Here is a 24,285-nt window from a genome sequence, read left to right on the forward strand (position 1 = left end):
AGACTCTGCGCTGAGGGTAGAGCCTGATGCAGGGCTGTATCCCACGAGCCTGACATTATGACCTGAGCTGAAATCAGGAGTCCGATGCTCAACCAGACACTCGACCCCCTGAGCCACCCAGGTGCCCCTTGGAATCAAAGAGGCATTTTCTAGTCAATGTGGATTTTAGTCCTGATGTAATTTCATAATCTATAAAATTATACTATTAATATTATAGCAATTGATAATCATACAAAGAATTATTGTGATTCTTTTATTCAGTCTTCCAAATTTACTGATAAAATCTAGTAATTCTTATCAATTTGCTGCCCATTTTCTTCTAAGGGATGGTTTTAAATGGCCAAACATGAAATATGCAGTTAGAGACATATAACCTCTACCAAAGTCTGAGACTTCTTAGTTTACAGAAAGATTTCAACTGGGGAAGCACCTAATCCCTTATGCAGTAGAAAGTATAAGGTAAAAGATCTGTTTTCAAAGTTTTTCCTTTAGGGCTAGAGGAGAGGAGTATAGAAGGTAAAAATTATAGCACAGATGGAAACCTGACAAGCTACATAAATCAAAGTGTTACTCAGGAACTAGAATATAAATATGGACTCAACATACTAACAAAGTGTTAAGGATTAAAATTGGTATAGGCAGGGTTTATGTATTAGGTTTTCTTCAATATTGTTTGGCTAATGTCTACCTTTGGCAAGTAAGAGATATACTTTGAAGAATTATTCCTACAGTTACAGGATAGGTGAACTGTTACAGGAAAAACAAAAAGCCAGGTTTCACGCAAGTAAGCAAGGTGACCACAGTGAGGAATGAAGTTAGAGAAGGGGGGGGGGGGAGTCAGATCATGAACAGAAAACATTTTGGATTTTATTAGCAGTACAGCGTAAAGTCATTAAAGAACTTTGTCTAGAGAGAATGACAGAATACAAATTTAGGTTTGTAAAAGACTGCTGTGAGGATGTTGGTGAGAATAATGGAGCACAGTAACAAAGTAAGAAGGAGAGAAGGTTTCAGCATGAGAAAGGATGCTAAGAATCCTGTTTTTGTGTGTGTGTGTTATGCACAACGATGGGTAGTATTTATAATTTCTAGGTGTCTTGTAACTTTGGGTTGCCTGGTGCACCCTGGGGAAGTGTTACTTTTACTTCAAGTGTCAGTGTTGTGCTAGGATGAGGCAGGTAGGGGAGAAGATAGTTCTAGGCACATAAGAATGTGCAGACATCATTGTCTCTTTGTAAATACACAATCATTCCAAATACCCAGAATATTAAGTAACTGCCTTCGGCTCAGGTCATGATCCTGGAGTCCCGGGATCGAGTCCTGCATCGGGTTCCCTGCTCAGCAGGGAGTCTGATTCTCTAACCCTCCCTCCTCTCATGTGCTCTCTCTCAAATAAATAAAATCTTAAACAAACAAACAAACAAACAAACATTGAACCGAATACCCAGAATGAGCACATTAAATGATTAGGTATATGCTGACTCATAGGGTAAAAGACTTTTGGTGGCAAAAGCAAATAAAGGAGAGCTTAAGACACAAAGAACAATCAATCATACTGTGTTGGGGACAGGGGTTTCTTGTGGTTATATATGCTATGTCACATTGTTTGAGGATCCCATTAGAAAAGGTTCCAGGGAACTGTTAGGCACATCATTCTGTTGTATTTTATACTACTCTATGACCTCAAATGACTCTGTCATCAGGGGAATTAACCCTAGCAATGAAATAGTAACAGCTAGAGTAAGTTTTGTTTCTTATAGCACCATGGCCACACTTTCTTTGGGGACTAAGGAGATAGGTGTGTGCTGAGTGGGAGGGAAGGCATGAGGAAAAGGTTATAGTATTTCATAATTAAGAATACTATTTGATCTAGCAATGCTGGCATAGAAACCTAAGAAATTTATCAATACAGGTTGCTCCCCCCAATCTAAACTTACATAATCCTGTCTTATATTATTAATACCCTAAAACGGCCTGGAAATTAGAACTGAAGGAACCAAATACATTTGTTGTCAGTTGGAAATTTCTATACTCTTACACAGAACCTGAAATAAATCATTTCTGGTTGATAGGTTACCCCACCATTAATAAATTAGTGTATGCTAGCCAAAGATTCTATTATACCCAACATTTCTAGGAACTAGAAAATCTGCGCTGGATACAAACTAGACTGTCATGATGCTTGAACTATCTCTTATCATTATATATTAGATTTGGGCCTAGTAAACAATATATTGTTTATTGTGGTTTTTTTAAATGTTTTTGAGATTAAAATTATAAAACTGAAATGCTTCTCCTGTACTCACCCAGATCTACATCAACTACTCCCTGGAGGCACAGCTATGAACAGTGTAGTAGGTAGATTTGCAAACAATACAGACACAGACACACACACACAGACACACACACACACACATTCTCTGCACTCATTTTCTTTGTACACAGGAGTATGAGAAAGCCCTTTCCCCTACTAAAAGTAACGTATATTACTGATTAAATTTTTCCCAGTTATATAGGAAAAAAATGTATTTTACTTTGATTTTGCATTTCCTTAATCCTAGATAGACTGAAAACTATTCAAATATTGGCTATTTGTACTTCTTCATTGATCTGGCTGTTCATATCCTCTGTCCATTTTTCTAATGAATACCCTGCCTTTTCCTCACTGACTTGTGGGAGTTCTTTAACATTACAGATACGATTAATACTCTTATTTATATCTTGCTGATGCTTCTCCCATGTAGTTGGTCTCTCCATGCTGCTTCTGGCATATGCGCAGCCAACCAAGCGGTGGAAAGCAGGGAGGTGTGCTGGACCATGTCATCACCTCAGCATCATTTCTTCTCAAAGATTTCCTCATTCTTTTTCAACTGTTTCTTCTGCATGACAGAGAAGCCTAGAACTATGTTACCCAGAACCCCCTTCCCAATAAGTTCTGAGTTCAAGTTTGCCAATGAAAGATACCCACACAAGATCTGGAAGGCTAAGAGAAAGAGAGTTTGTCATTCTGTAGAAGTGGCTACGACCAGCTATGTGGGCTGTTAAGTTCATGAGGGGTTTCCAAGTGAACTACCTGCACTGGTGCCACAGTAGACAATTGGTAGACGTCTCCAAGAAACTGTAGCAATTTTCTGACTAGCCACACTTTTGGTGCTTCAGATGGCTTTGAACCTACAGATTTCCAGGTCTTGGGCAGCAACTCGTTTACCACGTCCCTCCCTTAGGTCTCCCCAAATTCATATAAGTTCTAATTCTAATATTAAACCCTTTAATCCTGAAATATTTAAAAGAGATTCTGTTTTCTAAATTCAATACTGACAGATACAAATATGATCCTTGGGGGAAAAAAGCATAAAGACAGGAATCTGGAATTGATTCTCTGATCTGTTTCGATCTGAAGGCAGTGATGACCTCACTGTTAGTGCAAAATGGAATTCTGGCAGATTAGGGCATTCTATGGCAGAACAGCTGATACCTATAGCTATGTGCATCAGGTGACTAAAGGTGGCAAGGTTTTAGAAATGCCACAGCTGTCCCTACCAATCCCACCAAGCCTTCCTTGCCAGCAGCAGCAGCCTTTACTCCCTCATCTGAAAAGATTAGTGTCACCTTGCCTGAGGTTCCCTTCTCAACAAATTGATCCTTCTCAACTGGCTCCCATACTATTTAATTACTTCCAGACTCATCTCTACTTTCAAATCCCCAGATCCCAGGGGAGATGAAAATCTAACCATGGAGGAATTGCAACTGCAAAATTTTCCATTTGTTTTGGTAGCAATATAGGAAATATGTATGGGGATAGATCCAATAGGAGTTAGAAAAGGCAAACATAATGGTAACTTGGGCCAGTATTATCTGTATGGATACAATAATCAGAGACTCTAGATTCAATGTTAACAGTGTGCTAGATTTATTGCCTGAAACCTGGATCTAATGGCCAATGTCAAAAGAAAATAAGATGCAAAGATGAGATATTCTAGACCACACGCAGGCAAACAATGGCCTGCAGGCCAGATCCAGCCTTTATCTGTTTGTGTAAAGTTTTACTGCAACACAGCCACACCCGTTCATTTACACTCTCACTTCTCTCTGGCTAGTTCAGTAACATGGATAGAAACCATATCACCCACAAAGCCTAATATATTTACAATGTGGCCCTTTACACAAAGTTTGCCAACCAATCTCTGTATCAATGATTCTCAAAGTGTGATCCACAGAACTTTGACTAGAAACACTTTCAAGGGATCAGTAATATCAAAACTATTTTCATAAGATGATATTTGTCTCTTACACCTTGTTGACATTTGCACATATGATAAAATCGCTGACACCTTAACAAATTAAAGACGATAGTGCCAAACCGTACTTTTAGTCATTGTTTCTTTACACCAACGCACTCAAAGTGGAAAAGAAAAAGGCAGATTTTGCAATATCCATGATACAGTAAGAATTATTATTACTGAATCCTGACCACTGAGTATGCACCTTTTTAGTATTCAGTGTGATGAAATGAGTACATATAAAGCACTTCAGCCACTTACAGAAGTATGTCTGTCTCACGGAAAACTACTTGTATAATTGCTTTGCTGTGTGCTGAATTAGCTACATTTTTCATGCTCTACTATTTCTATTTGAAAAACGACAATCTCTGGTTATTTAGATTTGGGTTTTCAACAGACATTTTCTCAAAAATGACCAACGTGAGCTTGTTACTTCAATTAACAACTGACAGAATTTGTTACCAATGGTAAAATGTGATTCTCTAAAAATAAATTAAAATTTTAGAAACCTTGAGGCGCCTGGCTGACTCAGTCGGTAGAGCATGTGATTCTTGATTTCAGGGTCATGAGTTCGAGCCCCACTTTGGGCACAGAAATTATTTAAAAACAAAAACCAAAAACCCAAAGAGAAAAAAAAATCTTGTACCTGCCACTATGAACTTGAGAGCCTTCCAGTACTTAAGATCTTTCTCATAAAATTGGTAGGTATACTAAAACAACTGATTTTTCTTTCAATAAAATAAGTCAGTATTTACAAGATCTGCATAACTCAGTGAACCAGTGTTTTTCATATGGACAATTCATTGTGCTACAAAATTATGCATGAGTAAAATAGCCACTCAAAGTGCAAGGCAGTTCAATAGATATTAGCATAAACAGCATGAAAAAATCCATTTGATAGCTTCATATTCTATCCTGAAACTAATGTTTAAGAAATTATCATTTGTTGGATTTTGATTTAGTATCAAGGAAATGTCCACAAGTATCTGAAAACGTTATTGAAATATTCCTCTTTTCCAATTACACGTAAGTTAAAGACTGTATTTTTATCATACATTAATCAAAAGATACTGCAATAGATTTGATGTAGAAGCAGATATGAGAATCCATTAAGCCAAACATTAAAGAGATATGCAAATATATAAAACAAATGGCACTCTTCTCACTTATTTTCATTTTAGAAAATAGTTCTTAAAGAACACAAAATAGTTCTTAAAGAATACATGATCCTTGGTCTTGAGGAATGCATCCAAAGAGTGATGGTGATAGGCATAGTGGAAGAGATTTATTATTTATATCCTGGGAGGGTCCAGAGATACTGCCCTTCACCAAGGCTTTAAGAAATTCAACTTCAAAAAGCTCTATAGTGGTACTCTGCAGGAAAGGGATAGCAGAGGGAGATGAAATCACTGAAATTCAATGAATTTGATGAAGTCAAATTCTTACTCTTTGCAGATAATATAATACTTTATGTGGAAAACCCAAAAGACTCCACCCCAAAATTCCTAGAACTCATACAGGAATTCAGTAAAGTGGTAGGATATAAAATCAATGCACAGAAATCAGCTGCATTTCTATACACCAACAATACAGAAGAAAGAGAAATTAAGGAGTCGATCCCATTTACAATTGCATCCAAAACCATAAGATACCTAGGAATAAATCTAACCAAAGAGGCAAAGAATCTGTACTCAGAAAACTATAAAATACTCATGAATGAAACTGAGGAAGACACAAAGAAATGGAAAAACGTTCCATGCTCATGGACTGGAAGAACAAATATTGTGAAAATGTCTATGCTACCTAGAGCAATCTATACATTCAATGCAATCCCCATCAAAATACCATCAACTTTTTTCACAGAAATGGAACAAATAATCCTAAAATTTGTATGGAACTGGAAAAGATCCCGAATAGCCAGGGGAACGTTGAAAAAGAAAACCAAAGCTGGTGGCATCACAATTCCGGACTTCAAGCTCTATTACAAAGCTGTCATCATCAAGACAGTATGGTATGGCACAAAAACAGACACATAGATCAATGGAATAGAATAGAGAACTCAGAAATGGACCCTCAACTCTAAGGTCAACTAATCTTCAACAAAGCAGGAAAGAATATCCAATGGAAAAAAAAAAGTCTCTTCAACAAATGGTGTTGGGAAAACTGGACAGCCACATGCAGAAGAATGAAAACAACCATTTCCTTAGACCATACACAAAAATAGACCCAAAATGGATGAAAGACCTAAATGTGAGACAGAAATCCATCAAAATCCTTGAGAACACAGGCAGCAACCTCTTCAACCTCAGCTGCAGCAACTTCTTCCTAGACACATCGCCAAAGGTGAGGGAAGCAAGGGCAAAAATGAACTATTGGGACTTCATCAAGATAAAAAGCTTTTGCGTGGAAAACGAAAACAGTCAACAAAACCAAAAGACAACTGACAGAATGGGAGAAGATATTCACAAATGACATATCAGATAAAGGGCTAGTATCCAAAATCTATAAATTATCAAACTCAACACCCAAAGAACAAATGATCCAATCAAGAAATGGGCAGAAGACATGAACAGACATTTCTGCAAAGATATCCAAATGGCCAAAAGACACATGAAAAAGTGCTCCACATTACTTGGCATCAGGGAAATATAAATCAAAACCACTTCACACCAGTCAGAATGGCTAAAATTAACAAGTCAGGAAACGACAGATGTTGGCGAGGATGTGGAGAAAGGGGAACCCTCCTACACTGTTGGTGGGAATACAAGCTGGTGCAGCCACTCTGGGAAACAATATGGAGGTTCCTCAAAAAATTGAAAATAGAGCTACCCTATGACCCAGCAACTGCACTACTGGGTTATTTACCCCAAAGATACAAATGTAGTAATCCGGGTCACCTGGGTGGCTTAATCGTTAAGCGTCTGCCTTCGACTCAGGTCATGGTCCCAGGGTCCTGGGATCGAGCCCTACATCGGGCTCCCTACTCCGTGGGAGGCCTGCTTCTCCCTCTCCCACTCTCCCTGCTTGTGTTCCCCCTCTCACTGTGTCTCTGTCAAATAAATAAATAAAAAATCTTTAAAAAAACCAAAAAAACCCCCGAAAAACAAATGTAGTAATCCAAAGGGGCACCTACACACCGATGTTTATACCGGCAATGTCCACAATAGCCAAACTATGGAAAGAGCCCAAATGTCCATCGACAGATGAATGGATAAAGAAGATGTGGTCTATATATACAATGGAATATTATGCAGCCATCAAAAAAAAAAAAAAAGAAATCTTGCCATTTGCAATGACGTGGATGGAACTAGAGGGTATTATGGTAAACGAAATAAGTCAATCATAGAAAGACAATTATCATACGATCTCACTGATATGTGGAATTTGAGAAACAAGGCAGAGGATCATAGGGGAAGAGGAAAAAAACGAAACAAGACGAAACCAGAGAGGGAGTTATAACCATAAGAGACTCTTAATCTCAGCAAACAAACTGAGGGTTGCTATAGTGGTGGTGGGTGGGAGGGATGGGGTGGCTGGGTGACAGACATTGGGGAGGGTATGTGTTGTGGTGAGAGCTGTGTATTGTGTAAGACTGATGAATCTCAGACCTGCACCCCGAAACAAATAATACATTATATGTTAATTAAAAAAAAAAGCTCTGTAGTGGTACTGTGCAAAACAGGGATAGCAGAGAGATGAAATCACTGAAATTCAATGAATTTAATGGGAATGACAGGATTCTGGAGTGGTAGAGGCCAATTAGTGGCACTTAACCAGCGACATGATGTGGTATTATTACAGGGAGCAGAGCCAGAGCAGCAATCAGGTCTGACCCAGATAAATCTTTGGCACTGGCTGTCCACAGGGCCATAACAGAACAGGATGATAAAGGATTATTAAAACTTTTTTAAATTGTTTTTTAAAAACTCAGTATTTAGTGCTCAGAAAGCTAATTTAAATAAGGAGAATCACCACCCCTCACCCTAATCCCAAGATCTGAGTCAGTCACCAACTACAATGCCGAATTTTATAATCTTGTCTCCTCATAGAGACCTGTGTCCACTTCTCAGGCTTAGTGTGTATTCTGGGAAAGTAATTAACCAACCTTTGGGGGACAAATGAATACTGGCTCTGAGGGGGCTCTAATGCCACTGTGGTCCACCAGGAGATTACTAATAGCCAAGTGATAAATGGAGTTTGGGTCCATCCTTACATCCAGAATCTCTAGTGGAATACACATAAAAGCAACTGTTAGCGACTCCTTGTTGGTTCCCTTACTCATGGAATGAGGAACTATTATGGTAAAAAAAAGCCAAGCAAAATCTCTAAAACAGTCTCTCATTTCATATGATGTAAGGGCGATTTTTATAACATTCTTATTCAACTTAAGTATGTGTCCTGTAGAAAACATACAAAAATAATGGATTCTCATAAATTTAATCAGGTAGTGACTCCAAGAAAACTGTTATTTCACACAGGACCTCTTTGCTGGAGTAAATCAACAAGGCCACTACTGCCTGACATGGAGCTAGTGACTTAGTGATTTCTTCCCTCTTCATAATACATACTAGAGGCTGACAAACTTTTTGTAAAGGGAAAAAGAGTAAACATGTTAGTGAGATGATCTGTCATACCTACTCATTTCTTCCAAAAGCAACCACAGGCAACAAATAGGTAAAGGCTTTAAAGGGCATCTGTGTATTCCAATAGAGCTGTATTTACAAAAACAAGTGGGAAGCTGGATTCCCAGAGGCCAGTTTGTCAACCTCTAGTACAGACCACAAGCAGCAGTTAGATTTTACCTACAACAACAGCAACACACTTCCAATGTCTTATATCTGGATTATACCAGTTCTCTAGTTCTCTGTTAAAATCTGGTTGGCAGGGATACTGGTCTTCTTGCTATTCCTCAAGATATCAATACTAATCCAAGAGAGGGGTGGGGAAAAGGGGAAAAAGATATCATATTAATCCAATACATTTATGGCATTTATGCTCCTTAGGCCAAGTAAATAGGAAGCAGCAACTACCTCAGCTACCAGGGCAAGACACAGGAATGCCAGAGGATGAGCAATAAAGACCATGAAAATTCAGGAGCTTGTCAGCACAGTGAAATTTCTAAGAATCCAGTGGTCCAGTCATATGAGATGTCAAGGGACAAGCTGCTTATAGGTGAGCATCTCTGAATTTTGGAGGCAATATATATAGTACATTTGGGATTGCTGCTCTGACTCATTTACGAACTAACTCCCTGTTCTGTTTAAGTTCCAGAGCAACATGCAAGTTGCTCTGCCCCTTGAGCCACACTTCCCAAAAGATGCCTGAAGTGTCTGTAGCAGAAATGAATACTGTATAGAACTTCTGACAAGTCCTATAGGAGAATCACAGTTGAGAACCTTGGAATTTTGAAGTGCATAACTATTTTTCTGTTGTAAAGTAGTTATGGCTTGCTACTGGGTCTGTAGAGATTGAAAGACTGACCATGGTCCCCCAAGTTACTGTGTGTCCTGAGCTGCCCATCATAAAGTGAATGTTGTCTAAGTCATGAAACCATAAAGTTGGGTATACACAGCAATATTCCATCACAAGTTAGATGTGGCATACATGAGATCCAAGAAAATATGGCACAAGTATGGTACAAACAGATCAAGAGATTCAGGTTCCCAAGGTGCTTTCTCCTGCTACATTGCCTCGTTTCTCTCCATCAGGACTCTGACATTGACTATGAATGAAAAAAAATGGGAGGCCTGGTTTCATCATGATTCTGCAAAATATACTGACACTATTCAAAAGTACGGTTGAGGTATTAGAGCCCCACTGAGGAGTGGCTCTAAAGAACAACAGTGAAGGGAAATCTTCCCAGTGGCAATATGTTAAGCAGTGTACCTGAAGTTACCGAGTAGGAGAAATGGTCAGGGGCAAAGATTTACAGTGATTCACGGCAACTGGCCAGCCAAGGGCTTGGCTGGATAGTGAGGGACTTCGAAGAAACTAGACTGAAATCTGGTGGGAAGATTTCTGGAAAAGAAATAAGGACCAGCCTCTTGAAATGTGCAGGATATTAAGTATGAGGACATGTCAGTTCTCTGAGTATATTATGTCTGACTGTGAGGAACCTCTTAATAATCAGATGGGCAACCTGAACATTCTGTATCAATCAGTCCTATTCAAAAGGCTGATGAATGACAGTCTATACAGGCAGGAAGTGAAGTTACATATGGGCTCAGCAATATGGATTTCTATACATTTAGTAACTAGCAGTGAGCCCCCCTGATATTGCAGTGCTCCTTTGGGAGACCATGCCAGCTACTTGGTGGCATGCTGATTACACTGGACCGCTTCTGTCATAAAAAGAACAGTAATCTATCTTCACAAGAACAGTCTATTATTCTCCATATAGAATTACTTTCCATGCCCACAGTATTTCTGCAAAAACCACCATTCCTGAACATATAAAAAGGCTTATTCACTGCTATATTCTACTATAATTGCTTCTGAACACGGAATTTCATTGTACAGTGAAAGATATGTAGCCATAGCCTCGTGCCCATGGAAATCACATATTTTACCACATATGTCAATCATTAAACAGCTGGTTTGATAAAACCGTGGATCAATGTACTAAAAACTCATTACAGTACCAGATGGGTTCCATGACCAGTGTGGAGCCCAATATGGCGCTTGAACTCAAGATCCTAAGATCAAGACCTGAGCTGAGATCAAGAGTTGGACACTTAACTGACTGAGCCACTCAGGCACCCTGTCATTCTGAATGGCTAGGGTAAAGAATGCAGTACATGTCCTGAACCAAATACTACTATGTGAAACTAATTCTCCCACAGTTAGAATATATAGGTTGGAGAACCAATGATAAAAATTGGAATAACACATATGTTAACTAACTAGAATTTAAATAAAAATTTGGAAAAAAAAATTGGAATAACTATTATTTCAATGAGCCAACAGCAAAAATTTTGCTTCTCATCCTTACAACTTTGGGCTGTGCCAGTTTGGTACCCCCAAAAAGAATTCCTTTACCAGGAGATACGACGAGGGTCCCACTCACCTGGAAGCTTAAGCTACCACAGGGATACCCAGGGCTCATCACAGCACTGAATCAACACACAAAGAAGGAAGCTGCAGTATGTACTGATATAACTTATCAATGAGAAACAGTTGTTCCTACACAGTAAAGCAGAGGAATATGCCTGGAAGTCAGAAGCTTTTCTAGGGTGTCTCTTGGCACTGCCATGTCCACTGATAAACAGTCAAATGAGAAACTACAGCAACTGTATTACAGGAGGAATCATTATTGGCAGTCTCTTCAGGTCAAGTAGAATCAGCTGAGGTAATGTCTAAGGTAAAAAATAGAAGGAAGCCGTAAATACCTACTAGGGTTATGAGACTAGTTATAGAAATAAAGACTACCACAATTAAGCCTATACATATGGATGAATTTTTTATCTTTATCCCCTTCTCTCGGTATCTTAGCATGTAATAAGCGTTGTGACAATTGTAATTAACCCTGTATTTCAGTATTTAGCCTACAGAATATCAAAGAGAGATTGTGTATGTACAGAAAGATAAATGAACAGAGTTCTAGGATGGCTATAATGACATAAGTTTGAGTCTCACCTTTGGAAGCGGGTGAGGCTATCTGAGAAGATATGAGACAGAAGCTGAATCATGTCCAACAGAAACATGACATTTTAAGTGTCTTTATTTGGGAATTCAACATGGGCAAAAGACACACGAAGGACCCCGAGTCGGAAATGGAGTGTATACAGTGCTGGACTGTCATCATCCAGCCATCGCTTTCATCCCTCTTCTAGAATCTCATCTGCACTATACTGCAGAGATGTGTATTTCCCAGAATCCCCTTCAAACTGCAAGTTTGCCAATAAAAAGAATATGCACAAGATCTGGAAAGCAGAAAAGCAGTCCAGACTTACTCTCCAAAACTAGGTGCATCCAGATGAAATTTCACAGGAGCTTCCTGTCAAGTAACTGAGAACTACCCATTTTGTGTTGCAGACTGAGCCACATTACTGGGGCTCTGAAGAGATTCTTGATTGCTACAGCAATTTTCCAGGGAGCCATGAATAACTCTCAGCTTCGGTGGGTACTTCAGCATCTATTTTCCTGATCTTTCACCCAGAGCTTTCCGGAGTTTCAGCAGTCATTCCCTTGACCTTAGCTCCCCCAGCTCTGTAAACATTTGTGCAGGCCCTAATTCCTGTATTAAACCCTCCAATCCCCTCAGAATACATAAAGAGTTCCTGTTCTCAAAACAGAGCGGGAGGTTTACCTGAATACCAATATATGAGTATCACCAGCAGAAAGTCTATCACAAGAGATTGTAAAAGTGATAAAGGCAGGAAATAGGTTAAAATATATAAGGTATACAAACTATAAATATATTCACTCAGAAGAACTAATGACAGAACTAACTGATAATGTTCTAGAAGTTGTTCATTAGGCCATAAAACCCCTGAATGAAGTTTAAAGAGCAGAAATACTGATCAAAAGGTAGTAACATCAGTCAAAATATTAAAAATACAAAAAAAGAAAAAAAACCCCACCACTGTATAAAACCTGGAATTTAAAGACATTATCTTTTGAACCACAGAGGGAATAACTGAAACTGTAACATCAAGGAAATAATAGTGATGAAACATTTAGCCCCAATTTAGAATTTACTCTTTAATAAAAGTGAGCACAGATGAAACTGTTATCTTTCATACATATGCAATTTAAAAAGAATGGTAAAAAGTAATTTTCAACAGAAGAAGTTAGGTAAAAAATTCAAATAAACCAAAAGAAGGAACTTAATGAATTAAAAAAGGAAGAAGCCCTGGAAAACATTTGAAATTTTCAAAAAATCATTTCTTTGGAAATCTAAGATATTCATCCATTTTTAAAAGCCACTAATGAGCTTATGTAGTCTGTTATTTTTTTAAATGTTTGAAAGAAACACTGACTATAAATAAAGTAAAAGACTTTACTTTATAAAAATATCTCAATTACTATATTGGCCTAAGATAAGTAAATCAAGGTACTGTGATTACATAGACAATTAAAATTTGAATCACCAATATTTTAATTTTAAATTTTAAAGTAATTCTTACCTTTTTGCTATTTGATTCTCAAGATATTTAACTTTTTCTAGTAACTCTTTCTCAACAGCTTCTCTCTCCAATTTAAACTCTGTTAGGGCAGTCTGAATAGCTTCTTCTTTTTCACAATTAAGCTTCTGAATTAACTGTTCTCTGTCTTGTTCCTGGCTCATGACAAGTTTCTCTTTGTCTTTCTCAAGTTTCTGGATAATAGCTTCGTACTTCTCTTCCTGTTGGGTGAGTTTTTCATCTTTTTGTTTTTCAAGAGCACTCAATTCTGCATCTAATTTACTCTGCAGTTCAGCTATTTCTCCTTTCAGGTTTCTTTCTATTTCAAATGCTTGGTGATGCAATGACGTTACTTTGTTTAATTCAGCTTTAAGCATATCAGATTCTTCTTCATGTCTACTAATTAACTCTGAAATGCACTGATCTTTTTCAATTGTCATTAAAGTTCTTAGCTCTGCCAAGCCCACCTGATAGTTTTCATTATTATCCTGAATCTTTTGGTTTAGTTTACTTATCTCTACTCTCAAATTTTCTGTCTCTTGTTCAAGGAGAGATTTTAAGGTCTCCTTCTGCTGGGCTCTGCTTTCTTCCAGCAAAAGTTTTATTTCATCAGTTTCTGCTTCCTTCAGTGCAAGTTCAACCTCTAACTTACATCTCATGTCTGACAAATCTGAAAACTTGAGTTTTAATTCCTGTAGCTGTTGTTCTTTTTCCTGGATAACTGTGGCATGAGACTCTTGTATCTGATCGATTCGTTGTTGATTTTCCTTTTTTAGTTTCTCCAAAGACACTTTATGGTCTGTCATAACTTTCTCAAACTCCTGTGTGTGCCTGACATGCAGAGCATCCTCTAACTCCTTTAGATGACTTTGCTCTAAGCACTGAAGTTCTGTCCGCAGCAACTGCATCTTCTCATCATTTTCAACATGGAGCTTCTTTAAGTCTTCTAACACTATCTCTCGTGACTGTTTCAGTTCATTAATTTCACAATTTTGAGTGTGCATTATATTTTCCATTTCTAACAACTTCTGATCCTTTTCATTTTGTAAGCAGATGACAACTTCTTTTTCATGTTTAACCAAAGCAAATTCATTATCTTTATTTTGTAAAACCTCCTCAAGGCATACCAAGTCTCCTTTCAGCTTTTTAATTTTGTTTTCATTTTCTTCACTTTCCTTTATTAGTGCATCAAGTTTGCCTTCATATTCACTTTTTAAAGACTGCAGTTCTTTTTGATGTTTTTCATTTAGTGTTATTTCCAGAGAATGTTTTACTTTTTCAATAATGTTTCTTATTTCTAATGCTGTACATTTTAAAGAATTTGAGAAGTCACACTGTTCTTTCTGTACAAATGTTCTGAAGTGGCAAAGGTCTTCCTTGATGGTTTGTATGCTGAAGTGCGAGTCTTGGGCAACAACTCGGCATTTTTCCAATTGGACATTCAAAGAAGCATGATCTCCTAAATCCTCTTTACCACATACATTTGTATCCTGCATCCGTCTACTGTCTATTGCATTGATAACAGATGAATAAAGTGATTCCACCATCATTTCCGGACTCTGTGGATCACTTATAGGATTAGGAGATGACAAATTTTCTTCTATTACAAACTCATTTACAGCAGACATAAAATCTGATTCAGGACTTTCTGCTAATGAATCCAAGTCTAATGAAACTTGGTGAATAGTCTGTTCTATGTTTGGATGGGGGATAGTTTCAAAATCAAATGTATGTGCATCGATGCTATCTGGAGATAACTCTTCTAAGGGACATACTGCAGGACATAAGGGATCCTGAACAGTGAGTGAAGGAGGAGTTCTCGGTGAGGTAGTAGTTGCAATTCCTGTTGCACTTTCTATCCGTGGTGAGGAAGCCGACGGTGGCGAAGTCTGACTCATGGATGCCTGGAAAAGAGAGGGATAGGCTTACAGAGCTGCAGCAACATTTTACACTAATGAAACAAACCACTTGAAAGAACTTAATTTGCCTTTTGTTCACTCAGTAGATCTGTAATGGTCTGTGACATTTCATCCAAACTTTGTGCTGCTTTTACCAAATTATGTAGAGCAAGTACATGCTGGTGTAGAGGTTCAAAGTCACAAAGTAAGGGGACCCTGAAACAGAATGCAATCAAATAAGATTTGTGATTTCATAACGAGAAGATGGATACCTACAACCAAATATTTCGATCTATGTCAAAAAAACCAGACAGTATAGGGGCGCCTGGGTGGCTCAGTCGTTAAGCGTCTGCCTTCGGCTCAGATCATGATCCCAGGGTCCTGGGATCGAGCCCCGCATCGGGCTCCCGGCTCCGCGGGAAGCCTGCTTCTCCCTCTCCCACTCCCCCTGCTTGTGTTCCCTCTCTCGCTGTGTCTCTCTCTGTCAAATAAATAAATAAAATCTTTAAAAAAAAAAAAAAAACCAGACAGTACTATCATCCCCTTTCAAACAACACCAGAAATAGCTTAAGAGGCCTAAGACATAATCATTAAAGTAATGAATTAAAACTCTCCCACAGTATACAAAAAGTACAGAGTAATTACTAGAAAAAAATTAATTACATGTAAGGCACTAATTTCCTTTATCTTCATTTTCTGATCATTTGCATATTCCCTAGAAATTTCCTAAAGCAGCATAGGAAAGTCAGTCTATCATAAAATATTTCTATATGCTGGCATCTCCTGAGACTATCGGTGCTACTTTCTATAGCTCCAAAATAATGAAAACATTTTAAGATGATAACTAAAGTTAAAAATACTAATGATATTTACCTGAGGAGTGGCTGAACTTCTGAAGGACAGAATGACTGAAGAAACTGTAAATCTTTTAATGAAATATCTGGAAGTTCACAGTCAAACTTTCGAGGCTTCTGTGTCTGTACCCCCCCCCCAAAAAAATAAAAAGATAAAAAAATTACCAAAAAACATAGGGTACAAATTTATAAGTTTTTACTATGATTAATTTCAATATAACAAAGAAGCAAAAATGCTACAAATCATCTACTGACATTTAAGAAATAGAATAAAATAAAAATGAAGAACTATTCAATGACCAACATGGTATACTATTTTTCTGAGTCGTAAATGACTGAGAACCACAGCTGTTGGTGATCAACTGATGTGGCTGTTCCTCCCTTTGTCATCATCTTTTTAAAACCGGGGTAGTATCCTGTCAACATTAAAGGAACCCATTTGTTTCACCAGCACATAAGCTATTCCCAAATTTTTGTTTTACTTATAACATGACCATGAAGATCTCTCTAGCCTTAGCTCTATGTCTATTCCTATCATTTATTAGAATGCCTTGTTGTTTTAATATGGTAAAAGGTTTTTTCCTATGTAACATGTCCTTCCTTGCCTTTCACTTGATCTTTCCATTCTTTTCAAAATAACTCTTAGTCAATTTCAGCTTCTTAAAAAAAATTCCCTGGTAAGTCCTACCATTTCTTTATAATATTGCCAAGAAATACAACTTTTAAAGTAACTCTGGTTGTTTCAATCATTACCTAAGCAGATTTAGAGATGTCAAGATGCTCTTCATTAAACAGAGGTCCTAGATAAATGAGTGTGGGAAACCCTATTACATTACTCATTCTTAGATATTAAAAAATACATACATTTAAGGCCTAAGAAATCCTGCAGTACAAAAAAATGTTTAATAGCTAAGCAGTGCAAACAAAAAACCTGCAGCATTTCCCAAACTTCTCTGACCTGTGGAATCATTTTTTTTCACAAAATAAAATGAATGGTCCCCAGTAATCCTGATTTAAAAACACACTTATTTTTCAGGGTTTCAATGAAGGCCACCTGAAGAGTCACCCTATTCTGATTTGTAAACACATGAATAAAATGAGGGTGGTGGTGGTGGTGGTGGTGGTGAAGAAAATGAAAAGGGGAGAGGACAGAAGGAAAAGAAAGGACAGGGACGGGGAGAAAATGAGGGAGGGGAAAGATAAAGAGAATGAGAGGAGGGTGAAGGACGAAGATAAAATAATAAGAAAATCTACTCCTACCAATCAACAGCTTAACAGTGTAATATGGCTTATCCTCCTGCGTTATGAAAACTCCTGATCAAAAACTATGAATATTCTTTAATAAAGTTTCATGACAACTCACTTTTAAAACCAAAAACATTTTTTATGTTGATAAAAAGAAATTCTATATGTTTCTGAAAATATCTCTACTTCTGAAATGAGGTTTGAACACATACAAAATTTAGTCATGGTTAGAAAATTAATACATACACAAAAGGATGGGGGCCAGGAGTCCAATCCCCTAAACAGACGATTTCTTAAAAAGGACTTTCCTGTGTAAAGAAATTAACAATATGGTTATTTTGTAACTTTATATTTCAGGGGAAGAAAAAAATCTCTGGTTTTTGAAAAACAAATTAACAATTCTTCATATTTAAATTTTAACAATGGATTCAACTCTACAGACCTTAAAAGGAATGTTTCTCCAGATTTCAATGGTAACTACTATCACATACATGCTATATAGTAACACATTCTTATCTACAAATAAAAACAGCATTTTTCATTAAAAATAAATTAGTAAAGAACACTTACTAAATAATTTCCCAAAGGATTCCCTTTTTGACTTTTCAGCTTCATATAATCGCTTTCCATCTTTGACTAAAGCACCAACCCACTAAGAGGAGGAAAGCTTACGTTAATATCACACACCAATTCATTAAGGCTCATACACAATGAAAACAGAATTCAACTTGCATACCTCCCTGTAGTGTTTTATGAACATTTTTCTCCTTACAACCTCAACAACAGCTATGCAGTACATCTGAGGAACTGTACTAAGAGCTTCAACAATTTTGACTCTCTCTAACAGTTCTATTACGAGGCGGAGCAAAGCTTGCAATTTCTCTCCATCTTGATCAGCATGAAGCATTACAAAGCAACACCACCTACAGAATGAAATTGAGACACACAAACTCTATAAGAATAATCTAATCCCAAATTAATCAACCAATCAAGTATTTCAATATAATGCCAAGAGAAAAATTACTCCATTACTTGGCAGAAATTTAAAAAATCACTTCAAAACATCCAAAATTAGATGTAAGAGAATCACTTACTTCAGTCTGACATGTAGGTTATTTGCTAGTTCCTGCTTGGCAGTGGTACACTTCTGTTTAATATCCAACAGTTTTCTATGATTTTGCAACATAATCATCAACTGATTTGCATGACTCAGGCACAAATCAGGTAATACAGATGCATCCTTCAAGTTTTCAGCTCTCATCTGATTAGCTAAAAATCCCTTTGAGAGAAAATATTTTAAAGGACATTAACTTGGTTTCATGAAAGATATCAATATTCATTTAAGAAGAAAATCTTTGTTAAATATGACTGCTCTACTTTTAGAGAAGATTTTAAAATCCACTATCCTGAATGTAGATATGTTCGTAAAAAAAGATCATTTTTAAGAACTCTGCTCATCTAGTTGTTTCATTTTCATGCTAGGAAAAAAAAAAGAAACCCACTGGGAAGATAGAGTAATTTATCCAAGGACAAACTTAATAGTTAAATTAGAACTAGAACCTAAGTGTCTAGACTCCTACCACACCATGGGTCAGTCAGAGCATGACATTAAATAAAATATGGTCACTGATTTTAAGCCATGAAATAACTGACTTAATCTAATCAATGATATTCAATAGTATTTTGTACCCTTCCCCAAATGAATAACAATTGACTGTACTTTTTATTAGGAAGTCATTACTCTCTCCAGTATTTCTGGACTATATTTTGTTCCACTATATATATGTATCAGTGCTCATATTAGAATAAATTAAATGTTTACAATACAATTTTACAATACATTTTATTATTTGGTGTAGGTGAACTTTGCATCATTCTGCTAAGTAGGGATTGTGTTTAGGCTATAAATTAATTTAGATAGATGTGCCATATTTAAAATAAGGTAGTTGTGTGCAGAAAACATTAAAAAAAAACAAACCAACAGCAAACACTTAAAAAAAGGTCCAAAGACATCTTGCTGAGGTTATTACTAAGCATTTTTATTGTATTTATAGGTTCTTTTTCCTACTCTGCTTACTAAACAGTTATTGTGTTATAGTTTTACAATTTGCAAGTCTATCTGACTGCCATACTTGCTACTGTAAATAATTATCTTTCTAGGAACTTAACAATATGGCCGGCAATAGCGTGTCTTTTAACTTTTTGGTAGCGCTCTCTCTGTTTCTGTTTCATGTCTTCCTAAATTTCAAGAAAATATTTAAATTTAAATGACATGTATTAAAGTTAAAATCATTTAATATCTGAAAATAAGACAATTTCAATACGAATTTTATGCTTTACTTCCTTTTCAATATGCTATTATGTTCCACTGTGGCTATATTTTTTCTCAATTTAAAAATAACTTATTGCTTTTATCAATTGTGTTAAAATCTTAATAGGTTTCCACTAGTTTTTACTGAATCCAAGAAAAACACATAATTAATCCCCCAAATTAAATTCTAAACCACTAATAAGGAATTTCCTGACACCAAAAGCACAGACATGCAAATGTGGCCAAAAGCAAAAATGTGAATCTGTTTTCAATAAAATAAATTCTGTATTTGTTAAACCATCCTTAGTATACTATTTAGACTAAGTAGAAAAATCTCTAAGAAGTACAAGCTTCTTAAAATAAGTCATCGGAATGAAAAGTACAGCATAGGGAATATAGTCAACATACTGTAATAATGTTTAATGGTGACAGATGATTACACTTATCATGGTGAACAATGAGTAATGTATAGAACTGTCCAGTCACTATGCTGTAGACCTAAAACTAATGTAACATTGTATGTCAACTATACTTCAATAAAAAAAAGTTTAAAAAATTAGAAAAATCCCTGATATCATTTAGTATTAATATTTTTATGTGTAACTAAGGATTGATAACTACATGATGTATAAGTTTAAAAGAAAATTACACAGCTGACTGAGTGAAGATGGAAGGCAGAACTTAAACTATACCATATCCTAATTCTGAATTTCAGTAGGTTATCTAATAAGAATTAAATAATCATGACAACATTCAAAAGAAATCTAACTAGTTGTTAGTTACTACAGTACTTATAACTCCCCTCAAGATGTATTCTGTGAACTTTTGGTTTAGGAAGCAGATTCCCTGTTATTTTCTTACTTTGTTGACAATCTTTAAAGATAAAAAGATTATCAGAGGAATAATACACATTGAATAAATTTTCAGGGCTCCAATGTTAACATAGCTTCAGAGATCTGGTTAAGTTTCTCTGTAAGATAAGGTAGAAGGGTCTATAAACCTCCTCAGAAGTGTTGTGGTTTTAAAAAAATTACTCTCTTAAAGCTTCCTGAACTGGTCTTTATTATATAAGATATTTAGGCAATAAATCTCCTTCCATTGTCTTTTCCCTTCTCGCTCTCTTTTTTTTTTTTTTTGAGAAAGAGTGCAAGAGAGCAAGTGAGGGGGGAGGAACAGAGGGATAGAAGGAGAGACAGAATCTTAAGCAAGATTCACGCTCAGTGCAGAGCCTGACGTAAGGGCTCGTTCTCACAACCCTGAGATCATCGCCTGAGCTGAAATCAAGAGTCGTACATTCAACTGAGGCACCCAAGTGCCCCTTTCCCTTTCCTTTAAGAGTGGTTAGAAGATTTAATTGCTATGTAGCTAGAACGAACTACACAAAATTGTGTTTATATAAAATCTAAAATCAACTCCTCAAATTGATTGATCTGAATTTATCTACTTTCACTGACCACATTCTGAAGGAAATATTGATTAAAAAAAAAGAAAATATCTGCAATGGAAAAAAAATATTAGCTGTAACAAAACTAACAGATGAGACATCTGTAAATTATGAATTGTGAAAGATTCCAGACCAGATTAAAGAGAAGTCTAACATGTCACCAAGAAGGCTACATGAACCCAAATTCTTGCTCTCTCTCTCTCTCTCTCTCTATTTTTTTGGTGGGGGTGGAAGAGAGAATCTGAAGCAGTCTCCATGCCCAGCTTGGAGCCCAACACGGGGCTCAATCTCATGACCGTGAGATCATGACCTGAGCCAAAATCAAGAGTCAGACCATAACAGACTAAGCTAGCCAGGCGCACCTCATTCTGTAAGTACTGACTGTGTACTTACTACAGGTCAGGAACCTGTAAGGCATTGTGAATAAGGCAATGAGGAAGAGAGACTAGAATCCTGCTTTCTTAGAGCTTATATTTTTTGGTTTCTTTTTTTTTTTAAATTTTTTTATTGTTATGTTAATCACCATACATTACATCATTAGTTTTTGATGTAGTGTTCCATGATTCATTGTTTGTGCATAACACCCAGTGCTCCTTGCAGAACGTGCCCTCTTTAATACCCAACACCAGGCTAACCCATCCCCCCACCCCCTTTCTTTCTTAATTTCTACACCCAATGTGGGGCTCAAACTCATGGCCACAAGATCAAGAGTCACATGCTCTTCCAACTGAGCCAGTCAGGCGCCCTGGAGCTTATATTCTTAAAGAAGAAATATCATTTAAAAGAACCCCACATAATCACTTAAATCATGACATAGGCTAAGTACAACATGCTAAGAGAAAATAAATCTGATCTGATCAAGACTGTAAAATCAGAGAAAACTTGTTTGTGGAAGTGATGTCTCAGTTAAAACCCTTGCCTCTATACATCCCTTGGCAGCCAAACACATAAAAATATAGGAGTGAAAAGTTGCTCCAACAGCCACATATCACCTAACTTCAACAGGTTATCCCTTGTCTCTCATGAGCACATTTAAAATTATCTTATTATAGCCAGTTTCTCTCAAAGCCATTCACTCAGGCAAGCCTAGCTGACATCCATGGCTCTTAGGGCCTTGATTTGCATCTGTTCTACAATTTTGTTCTGAATATGTAATACACTTATATTAAAATGTATGTAGGAACATCAAAAAATATTCACTGAGGAATAATTAAATGAGAATTTGCCTCTCAATGTCAAAAAGGACTATAGTACTTCAGGTATCAATATCAAAGAAAAACATATTTTTTAAAGATTTTTATTTTATTTGAGAGAGAGAGAGAGAGAGAACGAGCTGGGGGGAGGGGCAAAGGGAGAGGGAGAAGCAGACTACCTGCTGAGCAGGGAGCCTGATGCGGGGCTCAATCCCAGGACCTTGAGATCATGACCTGAGCCAAAGGCAGACGCTTAACCGACTGAGCCACCCAGGTGGTCCAGAAAAATACATTTTTTAAAAGTAAGAGTATTATGCTTTAAAAGTTAAATTCTAAGAGCTACGATAGCTGAAAACATTAGCAAAAGCTGGGAATAAATTAGGGGGAAAGAAGATGGTTAGACAAGGTACTTCTATGATCACAGGATGCCAAAAATTAGTTTTCAAATTTCCACAGGAACAGTATAGGACTTGTCTACTAAATTTTTTTCAGTTTGGGTTCAAGAAACCCTGGAAGGGTCAGCCCTGGAAAGCAAACAAAAATATAGGAACAAACAAAAAAGATCAAGAAATGCTTCTTCTATTTTTTAAATAAAATAAAAAAGTACTATTAGCTCCTTCATCAAGCAACTACACTTCCAGAAAAATTACTTATCCTTGTATTACACAACTCCATTTGCCTAATCCAATGCAGGTGAGGATAACATCAGCATCAGATTTTTTTTTAATACAACCAAATGCAAAACCATTCATTGTAGCTGCCTGATTGTAGTAGAGATATTACACACACACTCCTCCTCCAAGAGATTTGAGAGTAAAGAAAGAGAGAAAATAGATTATCTAGATAAGAAAACAGGAAGTCCTGGTTTATTCAATCAGAGAAACAGTTACAAAATCTGGAGATTTTCTTTCTTTCTTTTTTTTTTTTGACAGAGAGAGACACAGTGAGAGAGGGAACACAAGCAGGGGGAGTGGGAGAGGGAGAAGCAGGCTTCCCGTGGAGCAGGGAGCCCGATGCGGGGCTCGATCCCAGGACCCAGGGATCATGACCTGAGCCGAAGGCAGACGCTTAACGACTGAGCCACCCAGGCGTCCCTAAAATCTGGAGATTTTAAAGGAATGATGAGTTCATAAAATTAAAAACAAAAAAATGACTAATACATCTGACTACGTCAAAATTTAAAATTTCTGTGTAACAATCTTTATAACACTATCAACAAAGAGACAGCATCTGTATTATTTACAACAGACAAAGGATTATCCAGATTATATATAAAATAAATTCTTACAGAAACATTAGGATAAAAAATTGGCAAATGAAAATTCAGAGGAAATAGATGCCAAATACTGATATAAAGGAAACTGCTCTTCTCATTAATTACTAGGAGTGTGGACTGATTTTTCCTTTATGGATGGTATATTATAACATTACTAATTAATATTTAAAATGCACAAACACTCTAGAGTATAGCAATTCCGTTACTGAAGATTGTCCCTAAAGAAAATACTAGAACATGCACATAATGGCAGACATGTACTGGGATAGTAAAACAATGTTTGTAACAAGAAGAACTGGAAGCAACCTAAATGACCATCAAAAGGAGTCTGGTTAAATAAATTATGTTTGACTCATTCTATTGAGGGTTAGAAAAGAATGATATTGGAGAAACAAAAAAATCAGAAATTCAGAGCTGTCTCAAGTGATGGTAAACTATAATTTAATGGTAATGCAGACCAAGCTTCCTGTGGCATTAGTTACTAGAGATGTAAGAAAGCAGTGAAGGAGAAGGGCCAGGATCTAGGAGGAGGAGGAAACCTAGGGAGGCCAGTTAAGCAACTAGAAATGCTTTGCCCTAGAGACAAGTGCTGATTCCTGAAGAGGAGTCCAAAGCTAAGAATTAAAAAAAACAATCCTTCTGACATTCTCAAGGACCTA

The 24,285-nt window shown here is 36.8% G+C and overlaps 1 protein-coding gene across 5 annotated transcripts in view; it reads right to left on the minus strand.

The window, feature by feature from the left end:
• RB1CC1 (RB1 inducible coiled-coil 1) overlaps positions 1-24,285 on the minus strand; it is a 93,959-nt gene that overhangs the window by 25,250 nt on the left and 44,424 nt on the right. For all 5 annotated transcript variants that reach the window (XM_032422002.1, XM_032421998.1, XM_032422000.1 and 2 more), the window contains 7 exons: positions 18,497-18,681; positions 18,139-18,325; positions 17,973-18,054; positions 17,649-17,710; positions 16,177-16,280; positions 15,393-15,519; positions 13,409-15,309 (listed from right to left, as the gene is read on the minus strand). In XM_032422002.1, the coding sequence (XP_032277893.1) occupies positions 13,409-15,309; positions 15,393-15,519; positions 16,177-16,280; positions 17,649-17,710; positions 17,973-18,054; positions 18,139-18,325; positions 18,497-18,681 (2,648 nt within the window). The remainder of the gene's footprint in view (positions 1-13,408; positions 15,310-15,392; positions 15,520-16,176; positions 16,281-17,648; positions 17,711-17,972; positions 18,055-18,138; positions 18,326-18,496; positions 18,682-24,285) is intronic.

This window comes from Phoca vitulina, unplaced genomic scaffold (genome assembly GCF_004348235.1).
Source record: "Phoca vitulina isolate PV1807 unplaced genomic scaffold, GSC_HSeal_1.0 scaffold25, whole genome shotgun sequence".
Classification (NCBI taxonomy): Eukaryota; Metazoa; Chordata; class Mammalia; order Carnivora; family Phocidae; genus Phoca; species Phoca vitulina.